Here is a 12739-nt window from a genome sequence, read left to right as displayed (position 1 = left end):
GTGTGTGTGTATGAGTGTACCCATGTGTGTGTGTTTGTGTGTACTCACGAATGAATCAGTGAATGTGTACATGTGTGTAAACATGCACTCCTGAGCACTGCAGATCTTCCCTCGGTGTGGACTCGAAGGCAGACGGAGGGGAAGATTGTCTCCAAAACATCCCACCGCTCTTTCCCTGTGTGTCTGTTTTCTTTCTGACTTTGTCTCCCTCTTACTTTGCTCACTCATGTTCAGTTCCCTTCCCTGCCTGGGGTCGCAAGGGTTTTCCCCTCTACGGGTTCTCTGCAATTTCTCAGTTTTATCTCCTGCAACCCTCCCAATTTCTTCCCTCTAGCCCGTTTGGAAGATTTAAAGTAAACAGTGAAGAAGAAGAAGAAGATGCCCTCACCTTATCATCTGCTATGTGGTTCTCCTGGGGAGTGTTGCTGAATTCTGGAATCGGTGAAGGTGAGATAAAGAATGAAAATCAGTGAGGAAAATCTCCAAATCATCACTTGCTCATCAGTAAATGTTACCTTTCTCCCAGAACCCGGTAATGCTCCTGAATACTTTGGTGTTTACACAGTTTTGCAGTTGTATGAAGACCAAAATCAAGGCGTACGTGGCTCCAGGTGTCATGTTTTTCATAGAGGATGACAAATTAGTTCCTTTCAAATCACATTTAGTAAAGAAAGACGGTGATGTGGCTCGTCTTTTAACAGTTTATACCTGTTGCCTTTGCTTGTGCCATCTGTCTTCCAGTTTTACTTTTCATGTCTGGTATTTTTAGTAAGCTATATTTTTATTCCTTTGTAGACGTTGTGCAATTCTTTAGGGGGTTTAATGTAGTTTGGGTTATGCATGAGTTATTGATCATTGCTATCAGCACTGGTAATAACAGAAGTAGCAGTGTTTTGATTGGTTGAACTCATACCTAAAAGGAAGTGAAGGATCCCGCTAACTACTCTACATGACTAATCCAATTACTGAGTTGAAAACTCCCCACACAGGTGCCCCGCGCAGCTTCTCAGCGAGAATCCTGGGCATGGTTTGGGCCGGATTTGCCATGATCATTGTGGCTTCTTATACTGCCAACCTGGCTGCCTTCCTGGTGTTGGACCGGCCTGAGGAGCGCATCACCGGCATCAATGACCCAAGAGTGTGTACAGGGCGATGCTAGAGCATGTTAATACACACTATCATTACTAACACACGCTACATGACTTAGTTGTCTTTGTTTGACTGTTTGTGTCTTGTCCCCGTTTCTTTATGCAGCTGAGAAACCCATCGGACAAGTTCATCTACGCCACGGTGAAGCAGAGCTCCGTGGACATCTACTTCCGGCGGCAGGTGGAGCTTAGCACCATGTACCGCCACATGGAGAAGCACAACTATGAGAGTGCCGCCGAGGCTATCCAGGCCGTGCGTGACAAGTGAGTCTCGGCCAGGCCGGGCCGACCAGAGTACGTGTCGGCCGGCTGATCGACCTATCAGACACACAAACCAGGGCCAGTCCAGTCAGCTAGGAGGGGGGGGGGGGGACATGGACTACTGGACCAGGCGGAAGCGGCAGGGCTTACTGCTGCGTTCCCTCTGGTCCAGGCTCATTGCCCAGCCAAGACAGAAGTCAGGGACAGGCGCGAGTGTGGACGAGTCAACAGCACTGGCACCAGTGTGAGGTTAAGCTAACATTGAGTGGAGGAGCACCCTTTTTCAGGTTGTACCCAGACGAACATCTTTGAGATGGGGGGAGTCCAATGGGGGGACGCGCCCTCACCCATCTGGCATTGGATTTCATTTGGGGCCATAAACAGCGGTAGGGATTGCTGGTAAACGCTGAATGACACACACGATCTGGTGTGCGAGAGAGAGAGAGGGGTGGGAGCCGCAAATGTGTATGTAAATCATTGTACTGTTGCACCGTAACCCCCTCCTTCCCCTCCTCCCCCCCTCCTCCTCCCTTCCCCTCCCCCACAGCAAGCTGCATGCTTTCATCTGGGACTCTGCGGTGCTGGAGTTTGAAGCTTCGCAGAAGTGCGACCTTGTGACCACGGGAGAGCTGTTTTTCCGTTCGGGCTTTGGCATAGGCATGCGCAAGGACAGCCCCTGGAAACAGAATGTGTCCCTGGCCATTCTCAGGTCTGTCCCAGCCGAAGCTGCATTACTCGTATGTCTTCTTTTAGTTTCTTATCAATATGATTTTATGGTCTCTTACTGACCAGTTAAAGCCATCCAAATACATCGCCTTATGTCACATCTTATCTCTCTGTATCTCCCCTCTCCTGCCCTCTCTGTCTAGTTAGTGTCTGTCTGTCTGTCTGTCTGTCTGTCTGTCCACCTGTCTGTCTGTACACCTGTCTGTCTGTACACCTGTCCTGCTGTCTCTGTCTGTCTCATTTGTGTTGCTATCTGGGAGTACAGTAAGCGGTTCGAAAATTCCGCCATTTGCGACCGTGTATTAACTTTGTCACCTCTCTCCCCACCAACCCCAACCCCCTGCAGTTCTCATGAGAACGGCTTCATGGAAGACCTAGATAAAACCTGGGTGAGATACCAGGAGTGTGACTCAAGGAGCAATGCCCCAGCCACACTCACCTTTGAAAATATGGCAGGTATGGTCCTTAAGGCGTAGAGAAAGCGTTAAAAGTGATTGGACAAAAACTGCAGTGGTAAGGTACTGTAGCCCTTTTTTGTCCAATACCTTTACAAAATCGTTGTTTTAGTGTCGCCGTGGGTGCTCTGTGGAAGTGTGGCGTACAGTATCTTGTGCTGTGACTTTGTGCGGTTGTGGTCTTCCATTAATTTTAATTTGTTGCAGCTGCCTTTGTCAGTAGGAGCTGGTTGAAAAAGAAGGGCGACCACTGAGCATGACGGGCAGACGATGCATTCATGCGCAGTGGGCGCGGCCAGGTTGTAGACAAGCAACTCACAGAACTCTACCTCTGCTCTGTTTCTGTTCGTCTGTCCCATCCCAACAGGGGTCTTCATGTTGGTGGCAGGAGGAATAGCGGCAGGGATCTTCCTAATCTTCATTGAAATCGCATATAAGCGCCATAAAGACGCCCGCAGGAAGCAGATGCAGCTGGCCTTTGCGGCCGTCAATGTTTGGAGGAAGAACCTGCAGGTAGGATTAATCCCCTCTGCTCGCTCACACCCTGGGTGGAAAAGATGAAACTGGGGTGCAAGAGAGCCCACAGAGCCCCCTCCTCATGGGGGTTGATTTCTGTCTCTCAGCTTCTTTAGGAGCCTCTAATTTTGCACATCAGTGGTGGTCAGACTACCTGATCATGGCATGAGAAACCATAATCTCTGATGCCTTCATGCTCTGTAAGGCATCCTCAACGGCCACCGTGTAGTTCCTAACAATTCCCAGAGGCCAACGGCGCTCGTGTCTCTTGTGTGTGCCTGCAGGACAGTAAGGCGGCCTCTGGAAGTCAAGCAATGGCCGGGACCCCCTCATATGTAACTAACTAGCAGAACCATTTCCATGCTACCTCTCGCTGTTAGAATAACAATAAGATAATTAGCCTTGTGAATCTCTAACATGATGGACACCCAAATTCAAATTTCCCTCCCATGTCCATGGCATGACATAGTATTTTCTAAGCTGCTGCTGTGGCGCTTATACACTTCATAAGTTCAGATGATGTGGACATGGAAAAACAACGAAAAAACTTTGATTGCGTCATCATTGATTTCCTTTCAGTCTGAAGGCCATACTAACAGCAACCAGAAGCTAAGAATGCAAATAGAGCATACAGATTAAAATCAATGCCCTGGCACAATCTCACCGCAGTTTTATCAGCATAACTGTAAATGCTACAGTCTACAGTTTGTCTCCTTATCCACTGCATTGTCCAATAATGCAGACACCAAATGTGAGTCAAGCTTATCTTTCATGCCCGAGGCTTCATGCAACGCAATGCAAGCAGAAGCAGTTGTCAATTTAAAGGGTCAGCTCACTCACATTTAAAAAAATAAATAAAATGTTCTACTTGCCCAAGTAGTATTTAGCCATGCAGATAGTTTTGTTTTAATAATCAATTAAATGGAGGTGAATGAATTTTTTTTATTGATTTGAAGATGTCGGCATTGCAAGATACTACAAAAAGTAAATGAGAATTTTTTTTCTGTTTTGTAATTTGAGTGAAGCAAACCTTTAAGCTACAATCAAGCATTAAGGTCCCCCACTCAGCCGATGAAGAACATGATTTCCCCCCGTTTTCTGATGCAATCAAATGTGGCTGTGAAGCTTTGGAGCATTGGAGCACCCCTCCTGCTCCTCCACCCACACACCGTCCCTTCTTTTACTCTTGATGGTTTCACTCCCTGATTGGATAGCTTGGAGGTTGCAGGGGTCCCACATTTATCGCCCCGTCCCACTATGAGTCTGTGACCAAAGCTCAGTGTCCGGCCCTGCTGAATAGAGCCAGCAGGGCTGGAAGAAGGTACAGTATAAAATCACAAGTGCCTGTCAGCAAACCACCGTCCTTCCAAGAGTGTCTGCACTCGACCTGACTAATGTATGTAATTGTCGTAAGTGTCCTCATATGATGTGCGTTCCCTAGGCGCGAACAGCAAGCTAATGCATGCTGGGGGGGTGGGGGGGGCATCACTGAGAAAGGAGAGGGACACACTAAACTGCCCTTAGACCAGCGCGTTTCAGATCCATGTCAGCAATGATCACGTTGTTTCTCTGCACGGCTGAACAAAGACGGCTCATGCATGCTCATCTTGCTCGTCGACCGTCACTGTGGGCCCTAGAGCTAAAACGACAGACACACACAATCTTCACTTCCCTAAATATAACCGCCGTGATCCCAGGAGCACAGAGAGAGCCCACCGAGTCAAGCCGAGCCAATGCAATCTGTTTTCTTCTGTTCTGATTCAGGATTCTTCAGGATATTATTCATACTGTTTGGGTGCACTGATTAGATTACTCATATTCACAAATTAAATATGACGACATTGGTTATGTAGGACACAAGCTCATCAAGATGGAAAATCTAAGATCACAGTTTATGTGGCCTCCTCCTTCCTTAGTGCAGCAAGCACTGAAACCAACCAATGAGTTCCATTGTTGGCATCATTTTGACTGCTTGTGCGCTTGTTTGTGTGTAATTATGTGCTTATACTGCCTCAGATTGGTGTTTTATGCAAAGCACTGTACAGTACTGTGCACCCACATACCGTTAAACACAGAGACGTAACCTAAGAGAACGTGCACTTCTGACTAACCTAAATCTGTTCATGTGCATCATCCCTCATCCTCTACACGCTGTTAATGCTCAAAAGCCCTCAAAATATAAGTTGATTAACTACTATACCACCAAGCGTTGCTCCAAAGAAATAAAGGTGCGTGCTTTGTAGATATTGATGCCTAAGATAGTCCTTTAGGAGCTGTAGCCACAGAGATGTAGTGGGGGTAGATCTACTTAATCTCATTAAGCGCATTGTTTAGCCTTTTTTAGGCAGATTTAAATCTTCATGATTTGAATGTATAATTTACGTTATGCAAAGTACATAAGATATAGAAGATTTTGTTCCTTTTGCGCACAGTTACCTGATCTCAAAGAAAATTATGAAATGACCACAATGTCTTAACACCGTATTACGTGGTGGTGCCATGTTAACGGTGCATTTGATTGCACCTTGTAAGCTCACTGGTACGAGCTTTCTGGACTTCATGCATTTTATATTTTAATGTTTTTGTTTTGCAAATATGTTCAACCTTATGTTACTGATTTCTCTTAGTCTGAATATTGACCACTACATAAGTGATATGCTGCACGTCTGGCTTTCAGCTTTCCTATTTAAAACAGATGTTTCTCAGAAGTGCACTAAAACTGGTATCAGTTTGGGATGAAGACCAAGTGTCAGAAACTCCTTTGCGGGATGATGATGATGATGATGATGATTGTGATGGTAATGAGGGTGTATACTGATGATGCATTGCAGCGGCTCGCTTCTGTTTCCAACAAGAAACAGGCGGCTGTTGTACACTGTGCGAGTCCCATGCCACGCTTCATCCGATGGTCCAGCATGCCGTGCATGGCCGAGACTGTGCGCCTGCAGCGCCTCATCAGGGCTCAGAACGGCCAGACTGCACTCCTGCTGCAGCCTCACACGTGTTTTAAATGGGGGAAAGTAAAGACGCTACTTACGCATTGATTTTTCCTAAACCAAGATGCTTGCACTTGGAGGTGTTTTTTACATAGGCTGACTTCCTCCATTTACTAACATGAGATGTCATCTTCCAACAGGATAAGCATTTTACTTACTATCACCTAAAAGCGAGTGATTTCGGGCACCAATCACTCCTCCTCCAGCTCTCATCTATCCTCCACGCCAGCTAACGCCTGCTCGCCACCTGATATCATGCCATTAGGGGGTTAAGAGAAAACATGCTGGTTAGCAGCGTGATGGGTGAAACAAATGTGCCCAAAAAAGTGTCTAGTCATGTAACCTGATGAAAACGGATGTACTGCGGGGACCAGTGCTGGCCAGGATTGATTTATCATGCTATTTGTTTTGTGTTGACTTATTCTATGTTTTCCCCCTTTTGATCCTTCTCTCCATCCATAAAACGTTCTGGCATGTTGAAATTCACACCACACTGCCCCGCCCGGCTGAAGGGCCTCCCTCCCTGCAACCACTCACTCTTCATCCACTTCTACTTTACCATCCATCTTAGAGCGCTTTCTTATTTCTTTAGAAATAGCATCCTTTAGCCTTTATCTGCTCAGATCATCATGAAATCAAGCACATAGAATAGCAAACTGTTTCTTTTTTGCACCTAGAGTAAGAATATGTTTTGCAGCTACAGTAGGTGACCATTCCTTTACAATCCTTTTTTTATGCACTTTTTCCTCATTCTCCATCCCATTCCCTTGTGTGTGGGGTGAATTTCCATTATACCACTTTAAGGTATAATGACTTTAAATGGGCTTAAATGATTGACTTTTGTCGCTGTTGTTTGCCCTCTTTGATATGCATTTTAGTGGCCTAAGATACTCTAGCTTCTCGAACTTTTTCTACCTGCCTGGCTTTGGATGTGGATGTTTGCTTTGCTAGTCTTTTTTTAAATATCCGCCCTTTTTTGGTTCCCTTGGCTTTTGCTTAAGGATCTTCTTTAAAGTCATAACGATCAAGTGGATGGAAATTTATTTTATTTTCCTTTTCTCCCCCTATGCAGCCCTCTTCCTCTCTAGAGACTCAGGATGTAAGAATACCTTAATATGAGTTTTTCTTTTGCACACAAACACCCAGTTATTGTGCTGAGAGTAGCTGTGGGGTATTCTAATGGTGTGGGGGTGGGAAGGCACCAAATTGGCTCGCCAACTTGTAAGGATGTGGTTAAAACTGCTTCTTTCGTTGCTTTTCTTTTTCTGTTTTGACAGGACATGCATTTCTAAATGTTTTCCGGAGCTCTAACCTCGTTCAGAACCGAGTAACAGAGCAGATATTTTGTAAAGTCGCATTTGTTAAGTTGACCCATTTTCAATTTTAAATCGCTTGTGTGTTGAGACGGGGAAGTTGCAACTGTGTTTTCAGGCAATAGCGAGCATACAGGCAGAATATCTAGAAGTGTAACGTAGGTATCACACCCACTGACATCTTTACTAGTCATCACTCATTCCAATGCATTTCTAGGGGCCGAGTGAATGTCTCAGCACATTTCTAGGTGACTACTGTGCCATCTTGTGCAGTCCCAGTGTGATAATGTCGCATAAAAATGTAGACGAATGCCCTCATATCAGACTGAACAGACTACTTCCACTCTCACATCTAACAGGCTTTATCCCTTTCTTTCTCCCTCTTTGCGCATTTTAAATTTCTAAATGCTGTAGTCTTTCTCACAAGGACCCTCCCTCTATTTAAACAATATAAAATAAGGTAATTTACTGGGGTGGTGGTGGGAGGAGAGAATGGGTGAGACCGAAACCATGGTTATCACCCCAACCAAAGGACATGAATAATGTTTCTACATATATTCATTTTAGGATAGGAAAAGTGGTAGAGCAGAGCCCGACCCCCAAAAGAAAGCCTCTTTTAGGTCCATCAGTACCACCCTGGCCTCCAGCATCAAGAGACGTAGGTCCTCCAAAGACACGGTAAGGAGATGCAGAAGCAACGTCTTCCCTCTCTTTCCTCTCCTCCTCACTTTCTGTCTCTACTTTTACTCCTCTCCTTTCGCCTTCTCTGTCCTCTCTGCCGACATCTCCATATCCGACGTTCAAGAGACTGCCATGTTCCACTCACCCATTTCCACACGGCTCCGCGGCCTCTGCCACGTGTCTGTCCGTTCACCATCGATCAGCCATTCACCATGTAGCCATCTGTAGATCCTCTACAGACCGGAGGGCATCAGTGCAGGAACTCAGATCAGGCCAGGCCAGGAGCTGGGCTCTGAATTTTAGCGAGGGGGCATCCCAAGTGTCCAGGATTTTAAGGGGTTTTTGATGGGATTAGTGCCATGTTCCCAAGCAGTCTGCCAGTGGTGTTTTGTCTTGGGCTGCTCTTACTCCCTGCCTTTGGTTTGGACGTGGATTCTGGCGATTGTGTCCTGTTTTGGTGGCATTGTGCTGTCTGTTCTGTACTTAAGCGTACAAGATATATTTGTGTTATGTGTGTCCTGTCATTTTGACTGCTTGATCCTTTGTATATCCATCGTTTCTTTGCACCAATGCCACGCGCGCATCCCTCCGTTTGGGTTTCAGCCGCTGTTGGTTTGCTCTTGGTTTGAAAAGCATGCGCCGGTGTTTTGTCATTTTTTTTTCCCTTCCAAAATCCATTTTCCAAGGTAGTCGTGATGGGCCGTCCTCCCGGGAAGAAAACTAATGTGTTATCTGATTTATCAACATGTCTATTTCAGGATTACACTCATGGATTTCTATTAATCAACTTACTTTTTGCTTTGTCATATTTTCTTTGTCATAATTCTTGTTTATTTTCCAGTGTCCTTGTGGTCTGAAATGTGCATGCCTCTTTCAGGGTATACTTTCAGGTGGCGACGACAGACTTCTTTTATGTTTTAATTATTGTTTTTACGAACTACAAACTCTGCGAAGCCTTAGACTCTCACTGTGTTACAAAAACAAGCTATTTTTTTTTCTTCTTTTTTTTCTTTTTTAAATCACCATCTCCTTCCAGCACAATGAGAGTGTCAGGTTTTCTCAATTCCTTCACAGTTCAGATGCAAAGGCCTGCTCGTTGCGGTTGGGAGATTGTACTCCACAAGCTTGGAGTGCTCTGACAAACCAGTGATCCACTGTCATTTGTGCCCAGCTGCTCCGCTGCACACACTCTTACTGAATCTGGCATGAGATTCGACAAAGAGAGAAAAAAACAAATACCGCAATAATCTCTGGAGATAGCACAGACAGCCATCACGGAGAAGCTTCTGCACCAACGTTGTGTTTTGAATGTGTTTCCCAGGGGAGATGTAGCCTACGGCAGCTAAGTTAACAGCTCACCAAGTAAAAAAAACTTCATTGTGTGTTTTTATTTGACCTCCTGTCTTTCTCTCTTTCTCTTGTGTTTACTGTCTCTTTTTTAATGGATGTGTCTGCATTGACACCAAACCACCTTTACTCTCCCCTGGAGGTTTCTCAATAGAATTGGTCTCGTATTGAAGAGAAGGAGAGTGAGCATCGCCACTGTTAATATGTCTGTGTGAGGGCTCGGATGCTGGTTTGGGAGACCTAGCTGGGGGGTGTGGGGGGGGGCCTCAAAGTGGGAAAATACAACAGGATTTAGTGTATTGGAAGAAGAAAAAGATGCTCCAATCGAATGATTTCCCATCCCAAGTCTTTGACCATTATTTTGATTTTATATAAATGTTCTTCTTTTATATTAATGGATATCAATGGACTTGAGTGTCAGTGTCCCTCACCCACATGCCACACTGCTCCTCTCTCCCTCTGCAAGCATGCCGACGACTGTAACTGTCCTAGCTGTAGCAACATTAGCAGAAATAATCTTTGTACTTAGACAAGAAGAATGACCATACCTGTACTCAATAAGTAGCTCTATAACCATTAACTGTGGTTGTGATGTCAGTGAGGTGTCTCTCTTTTTGCTGGTCCACTTGACCCCAGTAGGGTGCGCTGTTAGCAGGCCCTCAAGGTACAAGACATGAGGAGACCCAAATAGGGGCTGTAAGCCATATGATGATGCAACTTGCGGGTCAAGGAGATGGGGTGCATCCACTCTGCATCCTGTTTATCTGGAAAATTTGACATTTACTTGTTCAGTCTGGATGTTGCCCCATCTGTCAGCATGTCAGTTGCATCATAACAGCTTCTGAAGCTCATATGCTTGAATGTATTGGGTCTATCAGCTTAAAATGAAAGGCATTTTAAATACTAAAATCTTGCTTAGTTGAAAAAAAAAGACCAAGTACAACATTTGAGATGGGTACACTGACACAAGACTATTCAGTGTTTTCGTTCTGCAATGCACAATATCCATTTGTAATGTACGAACAAAAGATAATGCAGATTGGATTTTCTGAAACAGGTTTTTCCAACATTGTGCCATGAGTCAGGATTAGGAAGAACATAATGTAGTGTATTGCTCCGCCCAATCTCCGTGTTCCAAAACACGAAGCTGTTCCACAAAACAACAGCAGGCTACTGTACAAGCTCTATTTATGATGCCACTGACTATATTTACGAGTTATTGTTCCATAAGGTTTCCAAATTTTTTGCTCAATAGCAGAAAAAGCAGCCTCAGCATTGCAAAATATGGCTCACTGCTGTCAGACCACACTCATTCAAAAATACTCAAAGGCAAAATCACTGTTGCCATAGAAACTAAGCACCTGCATGGAATCGGGGACCTTGTTTCCCCTCTCAGCACTGTAGAAGCCTAATAATTCAACGCACTCTGCTTTAAAAGAAGCACAGTGAAGCGGGGAATGGACGTAAGAGTCCACAACAGCACTTTGAAATCAGCCTAAAATTCCTCCTCTCCTCCTGAGCTGCTAAAATTAGAGAAGCCGCCTGTCTGCATGCATACAAAATGACTGTTGGGAGATAAATGAGCTGTCCGTTTCACCCACAGCAGGGAATTATCACCCATGTCGTCAGTCAAAAACAAAAAAGTGCTTGATTCAAATGTGCTGTTGTCAGGATCCAGGGCTTTACGTCTGCTCCCAACTAGCCCACCTCAGGCACAACAACAACAACTGCTTTCCAAAAATCCAAGGCAATTCCACCAAAGCTACAAAACTAAGGTTTGCCTGAGAGGGGTTAGAGAACCCTCGTGCTTCTTAATTTCTGCAGAAATGAAGCACAGGTGTTCTTAAAATAAGTGTGAATGTTAAGATAAGTATAGTAAAGTTGCAAATGCTCCTTTAGTCAAGAAATGACTGTCTCCTTTCCTCCTTCCCCCCATTTCTCTTCATCTCTGCAGCAGTACCCACCCACTGACATCACGGGCCAGCTCAATTTGTCTGACCCGTCTGTCAGTACTGTGGTGTAAAGAGAGGGAGACACCAACGTTCACTCCCCAAGGAGAGAGGAAACGAGACGAGGAAAAGAGGAGAGGAGGAGGAAGTGGAGGGGAGAGGGAGAGGGAGGGAGAACCCATCTCCTCGGTCCCTTCACCGCCGAAGCTTTCATTTCACCGCCTGCAGACGGAGCTGTTGAGGAAACTGCTTGCTGAAGAAGTGTCTGAAACCACTGGAATTGCACCTTTATTTTAAAGCCAGGATTACCTGGCGTTAGATGTTTTAGGGTCCCTGAGCATGCACAGAAGAACCCATCTGACTCACATATACAATCTTTTCCTTCTGTATATTATACAACAAACTTATTTAACCTTGTTTCTGTCTTTGACTCACAGAAATATACTTAATGTTCGATGTATGTTAACTACTTTCAACTGACCAGCTGTATACGTTTAACAAACCAGATTTAGTTTAGTTAAGTTTATGGATAAACCAGTTTTGGTGCAAGTACTGTACTCAACATATCACTTCCAATTAGGGCTTAGATACCATAGTAAGATTAAGTTTTTCATATACTGCAATACGAGACATACTGTACAGTAACCTTCAATGGATATCAATTATTTTTTTAATGGGACCTGTGTTTTTATCTACACTTTAAAGGTTTTTAAAAGATGTTTCATTGAAAAATTGGCACTAATGAGTATATGACTAATCTTGTCTACCAGTGAAGATGATGGAAGCATGTGTGTGCTTGTATATGAATAGGAGCTATATGCCTCTAAATAATGAAATTAATTAATTTGAAGGCTACTGTATATACCAGATTCTGTAGTTCAATTGTATCTTTTCCCCTTTCATTTTCTACTAATCTGCCAAATGCATGTTTTGTTTTGTTTTTCTAGCAGTTTCTTAAAGGAAATCTGTTAAGCTTCACTACTATGTATAGCAAGAGTTAAGCAGGTGAATTTATTGAAATCACAGATTGATTTGCAATCTGATGTACCGATCAAGTAAGGCTGGTGTTTGAGACTCATCTGGGAGCCATTTTGCTTTTGGGGACGCCCTCTCTCCTCCTTCCTCCTGCCGCAGCAGTACTTTCTCATTCTCCAAGGGGTTGCATCAAAGGGCCAGGTTTTTCACCCAACCGTCACTCAGGCTTTCATGCAAAACTCCCTCCCTGCGTAAAGCTGGAGCGCTTTTACATGAACGAACCTATGTGAATTTAAAGCACGGCTTGGTTAGGTGCAACAACAGGCCGTTTCCCATTATCTGGAGCTGAGAAACCACTGCTGTTTGTTGAAA

The 12739-nt window shown here is 44.6% G+C and overlaps 1 protein-coding gene across 10 annotated transcripts in view; it reads left to right on the top strand.

The window, feature by feature from the left end:
* Positions 1–12739, top strand: part of grin1a (glutamate receptor, ionotropic, N-methyl D-aspartate 1a) — a 34191-nt gene extending 21452 nt beyond the window's left edge. For 3 of the 10 annotated variants that reach the window (XM_032539561.1, XM_032539559.1, XM_032539560.1), the window contains 9 exons: positions 335–447; positions 990–1138; positions 1255–1412; positions 1957–2118; positions 2482–2591; positions 2958–3103; positions 7175–7201; positions 7983–8093; positions 11398–11466. In XM_032539561.1, the coding sequence (XP_032395452.1) occupies positions 335–447; positions 990–1138; positions 1255–1412; positions 1957–2118; positions 2482–2591; positions 2958–3103; positions 7175–7201; positions 7983–8093; positions 11398–11466 (1045 nt within the window). Of the gene's footprint in view, positions 1–334; positions 448–989; positions 1139–1254; positions 1413–1956; positions 2119–2481; positions 2592–2957; positions 3104–3390; positions 3442–7174; positions 7202–7842; positions 8094–11397 lie in introns of all 10 variants that reach the window. The other 7 variants (XM_032539566.1, XM_032539565.1, XM_032539564.1 and 4 more) reach the window with 5 other exon arrangements.

This window comes from Etheostoma spectabile, chromosome 16 (genome assembly GCF_008692095.1).
Source record: "Etheostoma spectabile isolate EspeVRDwgs_2016 chromosome 16, UIUC_Espe_1.0, whole genome shotgun sequence".
Lineage (NCBI taxonomy): Eukaryota > Metazoa > Chordata > Actinopteri > Perciformes > Percidae > Etheostoma > Etheostoma spectabile.
Note: the sequence above shows the minus strand (reverse complement) of the source record. Positions and strands in the feature narration are given on the sequence as shown.